At 39.5% G+C, this 18,474-nt stretch overlaps 3 protein-coding genes across 4 annotated transcripts; 2 read left to right on the top strand and 1 right to left on the bottom strand.

Annotated features, from left to right (window-relative positions):
- Positions 1 to 442: 442 nt before the first annotated feature.
- Positions 443 to 956, bottom strand: LOC115757917. Its single transcript, XM_030698380.1, has one exon. It carries the CDS (start codon positions 939 to 941, stop codon positions 507 to 509), a length of 435 nt encoding a protein of 144 aa, XP_030554240.1. The 5' UTR covers positions 942 to 956; the 3' UTR covers positions 443 to 506.
- Positions 957 to 13,011: 12,055 nt separating this feature from the next.
- LOC115758083 lies at positions 13,012 to 14,059 on the top strand. Of its 2 annotated transcripts, XR_004017391.1 has the most exons (3): positions 13,012 to 13,094; positions 13,173 to 13,440; positions 13,502 to 14,059. XR_004017391.1 is itself a non-coding variant. In XM_030698598.1 (2 exons), exon 2 carries the CDS (start codon positions 13,509 to 13,511, stop codon positions 13,815 to 13,817), a length of 309 nt encoding a protein of 102 aa, XP_030554458.1. In that variant the 5' UTR covers positions 13,192 to 13,440; positions 13,502 to 13,508; the 3' UTR covers positions 13,818 to 14,059. The 2 variants fall into 2 exon arrangements, 1 of the variants encoding a protein (XP_030554458.1); XM_030698598.1 differs by lacking the exon at positions 13,012 to 13,094 and having other exon boundaries at positions 13,192 to 13,440.
- A 935-nt stretch (positions 14,060 to 14,994) lies between these two features.
- LOC115758100 lies at positions 14,995 to 15,766 on the top strand. Its single transcript, XM_030698625.1, has 2 exons — positions 14,995 to 15,194; positions 15,253 to 15,766. The coding sequence occupies exon 2, from the start codon at positions 15,260 to 15,262 to the stop codon at positions 15,584 to 15,586; it is 327 nt and encodes a 108-aa protein (XP_030554485.1). The 5' UTR covers positions 14,995 to 15,194; positions 15,253 to 15,259; the 3' UTR covers positions 15,587 to 15,766.
- The last annotated feature ends 2,708 nt before the right edge of the window (positions 15,767 to 18,474 follow it).

Below are 18,474 nucleotides of genomic sequence, written 5' to 3' on the forward strand. Positions count from 1 at the left end.
GCACAAGAAAGAACTCTGTTATTGTCTAATATAAGGAAACAAGCAAATAAATGTTCAAACACAAAAAAAATTTGAACAAGCAAAGCAATGAAAAGCCACATTTCTAGCCAATCTATCTCTCTAGCCAGTTTACTTAACCATGTTCCTCTAAGTATCTAATTTGTTATTATTGTCATTATTAATATTAATTAAATATTAATTGAATGTGTTACCAGCATGGGGCTTAATGTCAAAATTCTTGACTATATTAAATCATTTTTTGGCCGAAGTTATGATAGACATGTAGGAATATAAATTGTTGCACCTCTTTTTACCACTTACAGCAAATGTGTCCGAAACATTTTGGATTATATATAAAAAGCTAAGAAAGTGCATCTTTTTGTTCGAACCCTCGACCATGGTCCCAAAGGGCGCGACGGAGAATAAATAATACACGTGTAGGTTGTGTAGACGAATAGACGCTATTTGCGAATTTCATTTATTGTCGGATCAATTCGATGCGAAGTTTACCAATGTGGATCATTTCGGCCAAAATTGGAGCCGTAACCGTACCAGCCGTCGGTGTAAGCTGTCGTCTTTATAACTGTTGGACGGGCTGGCTCTGGTGGTGCAGTTGTCTTGCCAACATTCTTGTCCCACCACTTTCTGATAGGTCCCTTTTGTTGCTCCATATCGTACCTTATTCTTCTGCACTCATCCAACCGTATATTCTTTTGGTAGCCCCATTCGCACTTCTGACTGCGTGGAGATATTTGTATCACACAACCGTTTGCCTCATCTTTCCACACATAGCCGGGGGCACAGCGACTTAATGCCACTTCCAGATCGTCTATTAGAGTTTGCTCCAAGCTCGCAGGCGATAAGCCGTTTGGCAGCAAAAGACCAGCTTCTGGCAGAGCAATGTGGGGCAACGACAATTCCAAGCCATTCAGAGCCTCCATGGTTTGGCAACTGATTCCTCACCTGTCGCTTTCCACGAAATATACACGATTTGTGGCATTAAACTGTCGTGATTGGATTCGATTTGCATATCCGTTGTTAATATAATTAGTGAAACGTAACAATCTGTGTTGCCCACAAGCTGTGCATGTAAATAAAAGGATTAGACTGTGACAAATGCATGTTTGTTACAGATCAAGATAATTTTATATTTTCGATTCGTCTGTGCCGCCAAAATCGATCCAATATAGCACTTATATTCTTATAATTAGTATAAAATTTGTTAAAAATCGTCTTAGTCTTAGCGAAATAATGGAGTGAATAGTTTGCCCAACAAATATGAGAAACTTGTGGGTATTACCCGGCCTAGCGCGTGGCAAATGTTAGATACTAATTTTTCACCCAGTTCCCGGTCGTGAAGAAGTAAATTTGCCCGTACCATGAGATCCATCGAAGTTAGAATCAATGGTTTCCGTCCATGTTAGTCTTGTGGCCGAAAATAAGCTTTCGCTTATGGCTTTATGCACTCCCAGTTCTTACTCTAAACCATCAGAAATCAATTTACCAACTATTTTTCGCCCGTAAAACTTATTTAGAAAATGAGTTTGATGTCAATAGAATAAAGAACCAAATGTTGGAATCTATCGCCCAAGCAATCTTTCACTCGTACTCACTACCGATTTTGCGAAAAATGTGAAACACGTCCCAAATAGATTTTCAAAAGAATCATTTCGGGAATGAGCAAAAATTTGTGTAAATAAGCTTACGGCAATGAGAATTCCTAGCTCTTACGGCTTGTACTGTGCATTGAACACCAATCAGTTGGTCAGGACAAATTTATATCTGCAATCGTTTTTTTATTGGTTGAATAATTAGCTTATGTCTAATTACTCCGCCCAGGTTTGTTACTTGGCGGCTTTCGTTTTTTAGGTTGCTTCGTTGATGGTGGCTCTATTTCAAGGCTCCAGTCCATTCCTTTTTTGTCATTTCCACTAACAGCCCATTGACCAATCATCTTATCGTCATTTGGATGTCGTTCACCGCCTTCACCATCTCCATTAAATGGAACAGCTTCATCGGTAGCATTGCCTCCATCTGGCTTACTGCCTCCGCTCGTTCCGAAACCCATATCAGGAAATCCGGAGTGCAAATGCCTTTGAGTAGGTTTACTTTCTTTTGGTTTATCTGTAGCACGTTCTGTGGTTGTGTACGGAAATATAGAGCCGAAGGCTTTACGAAAGCTCCCAGGTTGCTGACCCGGCGTGTACACCATCCGTGCGCATATGAGACGATTGGGCTGTCTACTAAAGCCATATTTGCATCCAGAGCGCATCAAAATATTGGCTGACATATGCTCAAGTGGCATTACGCTGCCAACAGTGGAATTCCCGGGAACCAGAAACTGTTCCATGGCTCAGTTGTCTTCCACAACCTTGTGATCTGACTGATCGATACCAAATAGCTCAGCCTAATGTTATATACATTTCATATTAAATACAATTGCATCTCGAGGCAGATTTGTCACAGGAAATTAGTAAAGTTTCAACAGCAATGCAATATAAATTAAAAATCGTTCCGATATGCCAATGCTATGCTTGAAGAGCTGACTGTTTACTGTTAAGTTCTAGCATTAACCGTGTCACCTTAACGCGCTCGTCCATCCATTAAGTATTACATAAAATATTATTTAAAGTGCATTTGATATTCTATGTACAGCATTTTAATGTCCTGCTGGCTGTTAAGGTGTTTAAAGTGCTGATTTTTGTGCCAGCAATAAATTGAATTTACTGGCTAAATAATCGCTGTAATTAAAAGATGCCCACGCACAGATACAAATACATCAGAGCGTACACAGCACACACAGGCACATACACACACACACACACACACACACACACACACACACACACATACAACTAAATCAAACAAACAAAATGTCATTACAAGCTCCTGCTCCTGCGTTAATTCCTCCACCTTTTCCTCCTGCCTGCTACAGTATCGCTAGCTGTGGCTGCTTCTGGTTATGCCCATTAAGGGGCTCTACATTTTGCCGAAGGGTCGGCGCTTAAAATACCTGCAAAAATGTTCGCATACCATTAAATTGGGCAGCACCCGCGTTAATGGCTGCCTCTTTATGTGTGTGTTATTGTGGGTGCGCATGTGTGTTGGAGTTTAGTTGAAGGTTTCCAATGGGTGATGGGGAATGGGGAACAGGATACTCAGAGCGGTATTGAATCCCGGCACTGACTTTGCTGGCATTTCATCATTGGGTTTGCCACGCAGCCTCTGAGTGCGCATTTAATGAGTGAAATGAAGTAGTCTACTTGTCGAGTACAAACTGAATAAGGCGTTGGATACGCAGCAAAAAGTTCGAGGGCTGCACTTACATTTCCGAAATGCTTAACAAAGGGGTTTTAAAAATATAAACAAAATAATATTTTAACTGACGACATATAATTATTTCATATTTTTAATTTCCTTTAAAAAATATATATTTTTCTTATTTTATTTATTTTGTTTTTATCTACTGTTCGCAATTTTAACGAATTTTCCATTCTGGATGGGGCCAAAAAATTACTTAAGTTATTGAGCGACCCTCGCCTTGATTTACTTTGATATGCACTGGTTAAAATTCAATTCGAGTTGACCCACATGGCGAATGCGCAATTTGCTGATTCCAACGGCATATTTTCCATGAGGCACTTAATCAGAGGGCTCATCAGCTAAGTTTAGACAATATACATTCAATTCAATGTCAAAGTTCACGCAGACAAATTGTAAAACTTTGACTGAGCAAAGACAAACGATTGACAGTGGAAAGCTGCAGGCGTTGCCGGTGCAAAAGCCACTAGAAGCGCATTGACACTTGGCCAAAGGATAGCGAAGTCCTTTGCCGCTTTCAATGAACAGTTGGCAAAGTTAGCTGTAACCTTCACCTGCTGCCACCTTGTTGTTTGTTTGTCTGTCGCACTGTCAGTTGCACTGTCAAACGGCAAACTCCACTAAAGTGTCGCCTACAAGCAGCCGAGTCGAGGATTGTGGCAGCCACCTCTCCATAGCCACTGATAACGGTTTATCTACAGCTGCAGCAATTTAGCTCCTTGCCCGTGCAACAATTTCATTTAAGTTGGCATCAAGTTGCTTCACGTTGACTGACTTGACTGACTTGACATTCATCATCATGAGACCTTGCAAAGAAAAAGAGAAAAAAAAAGGAGGACTGCTCCATTTAGGAGCGCTAGACTAAGGAATACCCTGATCTTCTAGTCTTCTACGAACACTAAATGCACTCGTTTGCCTTAGCATTAAAAAAAATAATTTAACAATTTAAGTAAGTAAGGCTCTTGTCGGAAGCTAACGACTAGGGGATTCCCTTAACACTCTTCTACCAACACCAAATGCAGCTACAATCGCAATTGCTATGCTGTATATAGAAATAAAGACATGCATATGTATACAGAAATTCTTGCAATTCGGCTAGCTGCCGCTGAGACGTGGGCAGCAATATCTCGCTTTCTTCAATAACACTTGTGTTTCTTAATTGATCTTGTATATTCTTCAAAAAAGGAGGACCTAGGAGGACCTACATTCAATATTTCAAATATACTTTATGAAGTCGGAGATGCTTTCTGCTGCCTGTTACATATATTTGCACTAATCGTTATACCCTTTTAATTAATTTGCAAATGGTTCAATGGGTCTTATAAAAATGGGAAAACAAAAGAAAATCAGTGAACTTAGAATGATGATGATGATATGATAATGTTGGCTTAATTTTCGAGCATTTACTTAATTGAAAATACGCAGCCTCGTTTTAAATTACCGAGCTCTAGCAGCTGATTGCCTTTCACTGGACAATTGCATAGCCAGGAATGAGCTTCAGTTTCAAATCAAGCAGGGAAACCAATTCAGCAGCTTAAGTGATTCTATTGGAAATAGCTTAGAAATAAATAAACAAATAGGAAATGCAGGAAAGCGCGGAATATACTTTTTCTCTAAAAGTTTAAGATCAAGGTACTCAAATGTAGCCGCAACGTGGCTATGCTTGCACTTTTATATACATATTAAGCGTATCTAAATGAAGTATGTACACGCGCATATCCAGGGGCACAGTTGACACCTTGGGGCGGCCCCATATCACCCACAGTGTGGCCATCGGGTTTTATCTAAGTTTAGTGCAAAGCAATTGCAACATGTTGCAGGCAGCTCGAGCATATTGCCGCTTGTTATGTCAGCTGCTGCAGCTGCTTCTTCTGCTGCTGCTTCTTCTTCAATTACCCGAGAGAGAAACGAGAACAGAGTGAACAACTGACAGCTTGGCTAAGAGTGAAGGCGGTAGAATGTTGGGGCGTTTGCTGCCATATGACATGATTTTTAAGTTCTGATTCGGCATCAACTTCGGCTTGAGAGCTTGCCGCAGGACAACGGCGGCGACGCCTGCATGCAAAATCTAGGCAGCAGCAGCAACAACAACAACAGGGACGAACTTTTGCTTATCTGCGTCACAGCCGCAAGCCCGAAACCGTTGCCCAGAATCCCAGCCACAGAAACAAACCCACACCCACTCACACTCAGATTGGCTACGCCTTGACCCCCAACTCCATAGCTTCTGCCCCAACAGCTAGGCAACGTCTTGAGGCATTTCGCTTCGTCTTCTATTTTATTATTCTCTGGACCCGTAGGTAATTAGGGTATAACAGGCTCCAGAAAACATCTCCGACCTTGTGAAATACATATGCTTGATCAAGAGGACCAAGAGTTCATCTGTACAAACGCGATTACCTCGAAAATACTGTTAGCTAGAGACTAAAAATTTGAATCAAATGCGCGTAGAACGAGTTAATTATGTTTTGTCGACAACTCTCTTTACTTAGATTATATCGATAAGAATCGACTTTGAGGCAAAGCATTTTAAGCATCACTTAGAAATTATTAGAGCTGGTCGGTATTTATGGATAAAAATATATTACTTTTTGGATATAATCCCCTATTTTTAACAAAAAGTTAAAATACATTTTTAATGATAGAACTTTTTAATTTAGTATACACACTTCTCTTTGTGCCATATTAAAGTTTGACAAATTGTACAAAGATCGGAAAGTAAAAAACGATGTTAATCAGGAGCGCATTTCCCTTAAGGCGGAACTAAAGGAAGAATAAGCACTTCGACTTTTTACTCGGAAGCAAGAGTGTGTGCAACAGCCGTGGCGCGGATCTCAGGGTATCTCCTAGTCAGGCACTCCCGACCAAAGCAAACTTACTTGTACATTTTTTTGACTTGCCGCGTCAGACCGTCTACGACTTGCGCACGTCCTTGTCCTGCGCCTGTATCCTGCTGACTACTGACTGCTATCTGGTTCCTTGCTGCGATTTCTACACACGCTGCGGCTGCAGCTGGAGCTGCCTCTGCCCGTCGTCGGCATCTTGTTTGTGCGTGCTGCTTTTTATTTGTTGCACAAAATTGGGTTTTAGTGGATTTTGTGGCAAATGATTTTTGCTGCTGCCGTTACGCTTGCATAAACTTTAATTTAATTTCGCAACACACCGAGCAGAGCACAAAACTTGGCCAAAGTGAAATGGAGGCTAGGAAAAAAAACGCACACACAACTGGCAGCAAAAACTAAATAAAACATGTCTTAACTGACAGTCAGCGCTGGGTAAAATGCATCATTTTTCTTTCGAGCAACAGAATTTCCCATTTTTAAGTGCAGCAGATCAGTTAAGTCTGCACATGGGCCAGGCTGTCCTCAAGAGATAAAACATGAGGATGTGCTGAGAGTAAAGATCGCTTTGCAGGTTGGAGTAATAGTTACTTTTTGTATAAGTCAAATGATGGATATGACAGTTGATGACCGATTTATAGGGTGCCCGATATTCGTATTTGTTCTAGCTTCCGAGTTGTGTTTATTTATACACTTTTGAAAGTTCTGCACATTTGTTAACCTATTTTTAGAAACTATGCGCAAAATTCATCAGGTTAAATTTTAAAATAGTTATAACCTCTTATAGCCTCAGACCTTATTTTCTACCTTTGAGGTTAAGTTCTCGAAACTTATTAATACAAGCTCTAGTCAATTTTAAAATCCTTAGAAAGTAAATTAAAATCGTTCGCATATCAACTTAATTTAAGCTGCACAAAAGTAAATTCATAAACACTTTACAAGTCAGAGAACATGAGCTATAAATTTAAAGGCACACACACAGTCAGATGTTGTGCCATTTTAGAAATGCACAAAAGTGCAATTGAGTTGAAAGACGCCAAAAGGGTCTACATGCCTTGACTCTCTGGGAAAGAGCCGTAAAAATGGCACTCGCACAGATGCACAGGTGAAAAATTATAGCGTAAAATTCATATTTGATGACTTTTTGATTGCCAGCCCGAAAGCAGTCACCGTCACCGTCGCAGTCGCAGTCGCAGCATCCGCCTCCTGAGCTGCAGCTTCAATCTTAGCCTGCAAGGCGCTGCCACATAATGCAACGAAAAGTGCTTTCAATGGCGTCATTGTCAACGTTTGTCGTGCATCATCATCATCATCACCATCAGTATTGTGATTATCAACATCAGTTGTAGTTGTCGCTGTTGATCCAAAGCAATGCCAAGCACCGGGCTTAAGTTGAAGCCGGATTTGGGCCATGCACTTCACGTGGCCGCACAGTTGTCGCAGCTATCCCACAACGCTGACATCAACTTTGTGTGTGTGTGTTAGTGTGTGTGTGTGCACTCCTTTTCATTTTTCAATTGGTATTTTTGTGTCGTCTTGTGCACCTTGATGATGCAGTACCAAAATTTCAATTGTGGCGCGGGATATTCAGTGAGGTCAACACGGCGTATGGTTAATGTGCTCAATTTAATATTACAACGTGATTGATTCTTTTCATTTTTATTAAAGTCATTAATTGACACAGAGTGTAATAGGGAGCATAAGACTAGAGATGCCAAAATTTACATTAAACAGACGGACGAATAACTTTTTTTATTTTATCAAGATACCTTACCAAAACTCGGCATTTATAGGTTTCACATGCTCCATACATATATGCAAAATCTTATCAACTTCGGACCATCATATAGGCAAGATCGGTCAAAAAGAAGGTTCTTATGGCAAAATATTATGTCAGCATTTACGAGCTTTACTATTCTCCCATATCTGAAAGAGGGACCGAATATATGCTTGCTTCCTTATTATGATAATGTGAACTCTTAAAATTGTATCTGTATCTATCAAAAAATGAATATGATCCTTATTTGTTTGTAAAGAAATTAATAAAATCATTACCCTCACCCTAGAGACTTAATTTTGATTTTTGGTTAATTTATGACTTGTGCAGAATTTAAAGCATTGCCTTGGCAACCTTTTGTTAATTAAAAAGCGGCTCATCTGGTTTTACCGTCATATGAATTTTTTAATCCCGCAATGCGCAATTAATTGTGCGTTTTTTTTTTCGTTTTTTTTTTTCTTTTTGTGAGCCGGCTAATTTCAATTAAAGACCAAAGAGCGCGCTGCCCGTGCGAATCCCCCAGTGGTGTTAATGTGTAGGCGGCAATGTTGATGACACTAATGCTTACACACACACACAGACACACACACACATACACACTCACAGCACGCCCATGTCAATGTGTTAATGACTCGACGGCATTGCATAAAACGCGGCGCTAATTTTCATTGTTGTTGGGCACCCGACATAATGTGTGTGTGTGTGTGTGTGTGTGTGTAAGTGTGATGGTTGTGTGTGGAGTGCCAACTGTCAACGCCCGCAAGCTCTTGTGTGTAATGATTTGCACCAGTTTCTCCTTCCTTCCTTTTTGCGCCTGTGCCTGCCTACCGTTGGCTTATGTCATACAATTTATAAAAACTTTTTGGCAACATTTTGCGCGCAATTATGAACCAACCTCTCCCCCTCGTCCATCACCTTCAAAATCCTTATCAAAAAAAAAAAGAACAAACATCACATACACACACACACGCACTCGCACATTGTGTCACTTGTTGACCTTAATTACATGGCTCCTAAGTACGCTAGTTTTTTGTAAGGCCTTAAATATGAAATTGCAAATCATTATGCACAGCACGCTTTTGTAATATTAGTGCATATTTTCTAGGATATTTTGCCATACATAAGCACATATATAAGGAGGACAGTTTAAGTAGTTTATCAAGATATCGTGATAAATAAAAAGTTTGTTCTACTTAAATTCACACCGTTTGTTTCTATATGATATTGTAGTCCGATCCGGCCGGTTTTGACATATGTTATGTCTGCAACACATCCATGGAATGTTCCAAAACGAAAGCTTTTAAACTCAAAAACTAGTTCGGACTTGGGTATATCAACTCTGCCTTTGATACTGATCTAGAATACATTTACTTTTTGGCGTCGAAGATGTCTTCTTCTATGCGTTACATATATCATTTCAAAACTATAATACCCTCTGCAAGGGTACAAATAATTACTTTTGCTGCATTAATTGTCTTTTGCTTTCGTTTTCCGTGCGATCAGAGATTGAAGTTTCTAGAAAGAGATTTAAAATGTTCTTTTCGGGTGGGAAGCTTCCAGGAGGTAATTTGAATTGTTTTTCACGGGCGGGAATTGGATAGAAGAAGTTATGCGTAAATTAGTAAATTTGTTCTTCTAAAATATCCGAGGTCGTACCAAAAACATAATCTATTGGTATTTATGTGTCGGTGTTATGTCCAACAACCTTTAGGATGACCGCAGAAGACAATATTGAAAGGGAATGGAACATTTTGATTAGTATTTGGACCGCACTTCCTTCTACCATGGCAACTGGCACTGGATCTGACTTCCTTATGCCTTGCAGGGTATTGGCCCAAGAAAAACAATTCCAGCAATTTTTTTTGTTTGGTTTTATAAGCCATTTGGCGATTTTACAACTTTGCTGGCGCCTGCCTTATGCCAAACCCAAACCAACTGTGGCGCGCTCGTCAGCGTCATTGCTGCTGCTGTCTTTGCCGGCGCCATGGTTGGCAAATCCCAATCAGAATCGGGCTCGGGGTTCTCAACTCTGGGGCACAGTAGTATGTGTTCGTATCGCCCGCGGTGCTCGTGATGGCAGTCGCCAAAATGGCGTTGCGTGCTGCCACGAAATGTTTGGTAACCATTTCGTTTTTCTTTTTTGAGCCGGCTAAATAAATTCCGAGCAACATATATAATGAAATGTATATATTGGCACACGCATCGAAAATTTGTATGCGTCACAGTCATACTCGGAGTCGGAGACAGTGCTAAGCAAAAATCATAAAAAGATTTATGGCGCTTTCAAGGCAAAGACGCGAAGACAACGCGGAGACAACTATAAACCATAAAAGCCAACCCCGAGGCCCAAAACTGCGTGCGAAAAGTGCTTTTCGCCTTACGTGTTTCGTGTTGTGCCCCCAAAAACTTGGTAGCCCTAATGCGAAATGCGAGCAAAGTTGATAACTAAATGGGCATTGGGGCAAGTTAAATAAAGTTGAGCAGTAAATGGCCATAAATCGAATGGATATCCGAGCGGTCGGTGATGATTGTTATTGGCTAATGAGGTACACGTGTGCCTTAGTAATGCAATGACATTATAAATCTGGACGGAGAAACTATGATGAACTGAAGAAGAAACTAGTATGCATGACGGCAGTTATCTATATAGCAAAGTTCCTTAACTAGAGCTTAGCTAAAGTTCCGTTAACGCCGTGATTCAGCTATTTAGCCAACTGACAATTGAGGATCTAGATTTTAGGCTAGTAAATGGCTGCCGCTACTCGACCGGTCCTAAATTCTTAGCATTGCTTATGAGAACTCGCCAAATTGTGTTACCTATGGCTGCGGAATATAAAAACCACGGCAGCTGTTGGCCATTTCTTAAAATCTGGTGGTACTTGTGGGCTGTGTAAAAAATGTAGCACGTCAATGCGAAATGCTGCCACAAAAAAAAAAAAAAAAGAAAAACCAGTGCATCGATGGCGCCAGCCTGTTGCCAGCGAGCATGCCACAAATCCATCAATGCGCCAGCGAGCACTACACTTTCGACTTTGGCTTTAAGCTGGTCCGTTGCTAATTTATTGACTGCCTGCTAATTGAACTCGCAGCTCGAGAGCAGTGGCGGCAGCTCAATAAATTAAACGCACGTTGGTCAAAGTTCATAAATTAAATGCACGGCGCCTGTAGCTGCCTACGACCCTTTGCCATATTTGTTTCTGTTCCTTCGTTTAGGACCCCGCGCGGCTGGCAGCAGCCGCAGTAGCAAACAGAAACAAATACGAGAGTAAAATAATGAAAACAATGCTACAATTGCACAGGGACTTTCATGAAGCTTGACCAGGCAATACCCTGTACAAGATATGTTCTATTATTTCCAGGAAGATAAGATTTTGTCTAGTCAGTCAGGCCGAAAAACAATAAACATAAGAATAATAATAATACATAAATTTAAAACAATGAAAATAATATTAATATTAACTAAAACAATAATAAAAATAGCTTTGTAGCCATTTTAAGACATGTGTATTTATAAGCCGCATACGTAAGAAGATTTAAATAACTTCCTCCCTTTTTTCAATATAATTTTTATTAATATAAGTCTTATAAGAATCAACGACAATGTCCCAAATAGCTAACAATTTAAAAACAAATCTCATTAGTTTAAGAACTTATTTCTTGAATAGAAAACTATTATGACCTAGCTTGACTTCTAGCAAAATTTATATACTCTCTTTCCTATTGATACATATTCCCAAAGCGCATTTTATTGCCATCTTGGACGTTTGTACTATTCCACCTAATGCTTGCACATGCATACAACCCAATTTCATGGCAAAGGATGTACAAAAAAGAAGCAAGGAAAAAGTGGCACCAAGCATAATTTACCACGTCGAAAGTCAACACGGATGCCGAGCGTTAAATGCGGCTGCTCCAGCTGCTTCCAGCTAGGGCCTCTGTTCCGGCAACAACCCAGGCTGCGCTTCAGATGTTCCCCCCGATTTCGTAGCGCCCATAAGTAGGCTGCAGCGCGAAGTTGGCTTTAGTTTTTGTATTCTACTTTGTCTGCCTTGGGCGCTTTGTTCGTTTCATCCTTTTTTTCGGAGCCTGGCGCAAAATTTTATTGTTACATAAAGTTTCCAATTGCACAATGAAAATGGGCGAGAGCGGAGCTCTGAGCTCTGAGGTCTGTTCCAATTGCCAGCTCCAGCGCCTGGTTGTTGGCTACTGCCACTGCCAAAATGTTTACGCTCACTGACCACGCCCAATGCAACGCCTCAAAAATTTGGGCCCCTGCAATTGCAAATGCATTAAAACAATGCAGTTTTACAGTATTCGCCGCACCATGGCACAAAATCTGCCAGAATCGCGTTGCCTTTTATTGCCCTAAGTCCGTTTGCTGGCGGAACAAGTAAAAGTGACTGGTCGGGTGCGCCCGACTGCCAGATGAAGACCGCACGAGTAACCTTCTATTATACAAAATACAAAAATATACAAAATTTGTTTTGAAAATAAAATTGAGGCACGAATTGTAAAACCTTGAAACCTTGAAATGCCTTTCAAAGAGGGCGGATTTTGCGAAAAGTATGTAATACGTCTCAAATGAATTTTCACAAAGATCATTGAAAATGATTTTGAATGCGATCAGATGGAATGCAAAAAAACCTTCATAGAACCATTTTTCGTAAATTTAACTTCGTTCCGGGATAAATTTCAAAAGATGTTGAAACACGTGCCTAATTGGTTCTTATATAGGGCGAATCTTCCCCCTAAAACACTGTGACTTGCATTTCCATCGAGGAGGCCCACATTTTGCGAAAAGTGTGAAACACGCTTCCATTAACTAATATATATGACTACATGTTTATATTTCTAGATCTGTTTCTACAGACCTCAATAAGCGATTGTCTTTAACAAGTTTCAACGATTCATGTTCCTTTAAAAATGGAATACCTTTAACCAGTCTATAATATTGTTAATATTTTTAACACATTTAAGGTTCGATTTGTTCCATTGTACTTAATCGAAATTTAGTGTTAAGATTGAACTCAGTAGGCTGCTGAATTCAAATTCAGAGGACTAGTACTCGCTTTCCCAGTTAATTTCATTCGTTGACTAGAGCTCCTATAGGAAACAACATTTAAATTTAACATAGAAATTCACTTAATAATATATAAGTAAGTACAAGTAAAAGTGAAAATATTTAGTTTTATATGTCTGAAAATAATACCAAATTTGTATTTCGATTTGAACAGTTTTTAACTTCAGCAGGCGGCAGTAAACAATTTTACGACCTTTGAGTTGAATTAGGAATTTTCATCATTCCCATTCAGCGCTTCAATTGCAAAACACAACAAAACTTTTATGAAATTTATAACAAATTCTTCATTTCTCAAAAGACGTTAGTTTAAAAAATTTCGAATTCTAAACAAAAATTATTTGATTTTCGATTTATTTCTTAACGCATTCGTTTCTAAGGACTCTCACAAACAATAACGACGCGTAGCAAGGTTAATAATAAAAGTAAGTAAAATATAGCTCAATTTGTTTGGAAAAATAATAGAATATTGTTTTCTTTCAATAGTTTCATAATGGCTGATGCACCAGCTACTCCGGCACCAGCGGCACCTGCACCAGCAACAACTACTTCTGGAGCGGATATGTTCGAGGGCAACGCTTGGCTAACTGCAGGCGCAGTTGTGATGTACTCCACTTGGGCTATGTGGGTCAAGCTGCGAAATTTGAAATTTGCATCGAAGACCGACAATGAATCGATCGAAAATGAATCCACCAAAAACGAATCGATCGAAAATGAGTCGATAGAGTTGCGCCTTGAAGGTCAAGCTACGCAAGATGACGAGCGTCGAAAAAAGTTAATTGAAACAAGTGGACGGGGATAGAGACACACGCGCATTGTATTTAGAAGACACGGAAGACACTTTGAGGCGTTGAAATGCTTGCGATTTTAGGGGGGTCGCAAGTCAATTTTTACGCTTTACATTCATAACCACTCGAACATTAATACACACATACACTTTCACTTACACCAAACAATTTGCTGTTGCCTAATTGTCGTTTGTGCTACTATGACAAGTGGGGTGCAAGAAAAATAAACTGCCAAAATTCAAAACTGTATAAGAAATTAAATCCGTTTTGTCTAACTGAGGTGGGTCGCTCCAAATATGCTACCATTCAAAATGGTTGCATCTCGGAACTGTGTCCATACGATCGTAGTTCACTTAACCTAGACGTGTAGCTTCTCATTCTATACCTATCATCAACCCCGCCTCCTCCACAGATTAAGCAATAATTTGAATGCTGTTGTCTTTTTAAAAATATATGAATATTCTATCTGCCGATAAGTTCTACAGGATTACAATTAAATTTGTATTGTAGTGTATTTTTACAAAAACATGTTGGTATAGTTGTTTAATAGAGGCAGTGTCAAGTCGTTCAAATCAAATTGATGAAATTTTTTTTAAGTATATTTTTAATTAAAGCCAAAACAAACGAGCTTTTCGCATGAGGTGTATTTTAGTGTGGCTAGAAGAGAATTTGGGTAATTTAGGAGGTAAAGGCAACTAGAAGTGAAATATGCTAAGAATGTGTACACTGTACCAAAAGACGGGGTTGGGGGGGTTAAGATATCGTCTTATTTCCGGACATATCTCTTCGTTCTGATCAAGAATTTATTTATATATATTAAGGGATCCAAAATAATTGCTTATGCTTTTTGCGAAGTTTTTTTTTTAACATTTTCCGGGCATAAAAAAATGGGGTATGCCACATGTAAGTTTTTATCAATACATTTCACTTTTTGACGATATGCCTTAGTTTTTTTTTGCAAATGTCAGTATATGATTGCCATCTTTGCCTACCTGTTCAGATATAATTTCTTAATAATCAATTATCATATCCACTTATCATTTTGCGCGACTGAGGAAAGCAGAAGTATCTCCAAGTCGGACTGAACACTTGTTTTTTTTTTCTAAAACAATTGTAGAAATATAAATTAACTTCAGCAGGCGGCTGTAAAAAATTTTCCGACCTTTGAATAGAATTGGGAATTTTCATCATTCTCATTCAACACTTCGATCCCAAAGCAACACAAAACTTTAAAGAAATTTATAACAAATTCTTCATTCTGTAAAAGACGTTAGTTTAAAAAATTTCGAATTCTAAACACAAATTATTTGATTTTCGATTTATTTCCTAACGCATTCTTTACCAAGAGCTCTCACAAACAATAACGACGCGTAGCAAGGAAAATATTAAAAGTAAGTTAAATGTTGCCGTTTATTTGAAGAATAATGGAACATTGTTTCCTTTCCATAGTTTCATAATGGCTGATGCACCAGCTACTCCGGCACCAGCGGCACCTGCACCAGCAACAACTACTTCTGGAGCGGATATGTTCGAGGGCAACGCTTGGTTAACTGCAGGCGCAGTTGTGATGTACTCCACTTGGGCTATGTGGGTCAAGCTGCGAAATTTGAAATTTGCGTCGAAGACTGACAATGAATCGATCGAACATGAATCGATCGAAAACGAATCGATCGAAAGTGTTTCGGTCGAAAATGAATCGATCGAGTTGCGCCTTGAGGGTCAAGCTTTGAAAGATGACGAGCAATGTTTCGTGGCTGAAAATGCACGATCCCTAGGGCGTTGAGAAAAGATGGATGAGGACACAGATACAAACTGTTATTAGGCGTTGATTTGCATAAGGTTTAAATTTAATTGATTCAAAATTTTAAAATTGTTTCTGCTTCGATTTCAAGTGAGTTTGGTTCAAATGCGAAAATAAAAGGAATGGCGCAGCAAAAAATAAAAACCAAATATGATATTGAAATGATAAGGACGAGCTGGGTCCTCCTACCCCCTCTAAACTATCGCGTCTAAAAATATAGTGGTCGCTGGGCTCAGGGTATCTCGTAGTGGGGAGCTGCCTCAAAGTACTCGTGTTTTTACATAATCTGTTTACCCTGGCATGAACCTTGTTGACAGCGCCGAAAGCCGTTAAAGCGAAAAGCAAACAAGACTGGTAAAGATGGGAAGAAGTCGGCCAGTGAAGCTTGGACCGGGTATGAGGCGACAAACGGCTGTGACAGCATGATGTGAGGTGAGTTGGTAGCTAACTAGATGGGGACAGTGTTTGGGCATAATGAAGATGCTAAGGTAAATAAAAACTCGCTAAAAGTTTGCTGTCCGGGCTCTGTTGCAAATCTGTAAATACAAATTTGCTAAGCAGTCGACCGATGGCCAACCAAACAAAATGTGCATTTCGCATTGCATTTTCATTGATTTGTAACACATTTGGCAATCGGTTGACACTCCATCAATTAAAGCTCTCAGCTCGGCTCCCGCCAGCTACAGCCGAAGCACCATCAATCAAATTCGCCAACGCTCGACATGCCATTATGTCATGAAAGCGACAAAAACGAGTCACAAGATCGGATTCAACGGCAATGGACAGCAGGAAACTGGAGCATATGCAGCCATCACAACACCTTTCGCTTTCGCGCTGCCCGTCTTCCAATTGCGTGTTTGGCAATCTCTTTGATGAGAGGGGCAACAAGCTAATGAATACAACTCTCAATTAGCCATGTGCGCTTCATCCGTCAAAGTCAATGCTCAACTGTTTTAGAAATGAGATTCATTTATTCTATGTAGGATATGATGAAATATAATGACGCGCCTGCTTAGAGCGCGTCCTGCATGAGCGCTGTTAGACGGGGTCTGAATATTGTCATACGGAAACCTATTCGGAGTGACATGTGGACAACATCAACAAAAAGTTTTCAAATTTAAAAATCTTAAAAATATTTTGTTAATTTTCTTAGCTTTGTTTTGTTTTTGATAGAGACTTGAGACTTAGTTTTTATTTTTTGGGCAGCATTCAAATATGCTAAATAAAGATAAAATCCCTGTATCTGAAAGCGAACCGTTTAAAAATGATGCGACCTGTCTCTCAGTCAACACCTGGGTAACCGCTGCTGCTGCTGCTGTCTGCTCGGCCTGTGCCCTGTGGAACAGACTGCAGATGGTGGTGGAAACAGATGATGAGGCAAGTAATGAGCATGCGGGCACCGAAAGCATTAATATGTTACACGCAACTGATATGGGCAAGAGCCAAAGAGAAGACGTTCAATCGATGCAAAAGCGATCACATTAGCAGATGTCCTGGCTGTTTCAATCCCAATCGGATATGAAATTGCAGTTGAAATCGAAGTTGCATCATCGGGATGTTTCGTAAGGCATCTACATTTTGCCATCTGAGCTAAGTTAGCCCAACACTGGATCATTTCAATATAAATGCAATATTTTTGTATAAATTTTTTTAGCGATGAAACAATTTTGTAAAACCATTTTGCAAATATAAAACCTAAATAATATTTCGGTTTCGCGTTAGTAAATTACAGCTTAACCGCCTTTTCCTACATTTTTTTTTTATTGCATAAGTTCTTGTTGTAGCTGGTATAATTATGCTACCAAGTATTTCATAACACGCCGCAAACATGTCTGCGCGGAACGCTCTAAATAAGCAAATGCTCAGACAACTATTTTTTGAGCAATTTTCTTTTTTATACCGCCACAAGCCGCTTTTCTACCCTTGCTGCACATCTCTTCGCTATGTCAGCAGTCTTGCTTTTCAAATTGGAGATTTTACCCTAACTTTTGTTGTTAAAACTTAGTTTTTAATTAAAAAATAAAATATATTTATACAATTGATTTAAACAATTGATATAAATTAATGTAGTATTAAATACGAGCTATAAATATAAAATAATTGCAGGGTATCTTAAATTCGCCTTGATTTTCTATTTATGTGCTGACAACACGCTGATCGATTTCGTTGGCGTCTTTTCTGTATCATTTTCACTTTTCATTTTAAATGAAATATGCCTTGGTTTTTCTTTCGTTCATACGCTACGCACACACACGCGCACACTAGCACACACACGTACACACACGCACACATAATAAACGCGCTTTTGGCATAATTACTTGAGCAGCGGCAGCTACAGTACGATCGATAATTATGATGTCAGCTAGGCTGTTGTTGTTGTAGTTGTAGCTGTAGTTTTTATCGTCATCGACTGTCTCGATAATATGCAGTTAGTCGGGGCCAGCCCCCACTGACGCTGTCAGCTAGCAGCGGCGCACAGTGGAATGAATCTATTGGGAGGCGTAGCAGAAATGATAGTTTTTACAGAGGCAGTTGCTAAAATGAATGCATCAGAAATTTTATCAAGAGATTCAGTATCAGTATCAGAAAAATCGTATTTAAGGACAAATAAGAAAAATATATGTATGTGCAACCAGTTTTTGCTACCATAATTGATTGTAAAAACGTGTGTCAGCCTTAGTGCTGGATGCATTATAATAGAAAAGTAGAAGCAGAAAGCCCAACAGAGAACAAACATTTCTAAACTTTTTGAACAGAAAGTTCAATATTGAGCATTGATTATTTTTGCAACATTCAAATTCAATTAGCCCCACTGTGGCTCTGCGACTTCAACGCTCACATGTAATATTTGCTCGCAATTATTGCGAGAC

The sequence above is a fragment of the Drosophila novamexicana genome, unplaced genomic scaffold, assembly GCF_003285875.2.
Source record: "Drosophila novamexicana strain 15010-1031.04,08,12 unplaced genomic scaffold, DnovRS2.1 tig00000121-arrow-pilon, whole genome shotgun sequence".
Lineage (NCBI taxonomy): Eukaryota > Metazoa > Arthropoda > Insecta > Diptera > Drosophilidae > Drosophila > Drosophila novamexicana.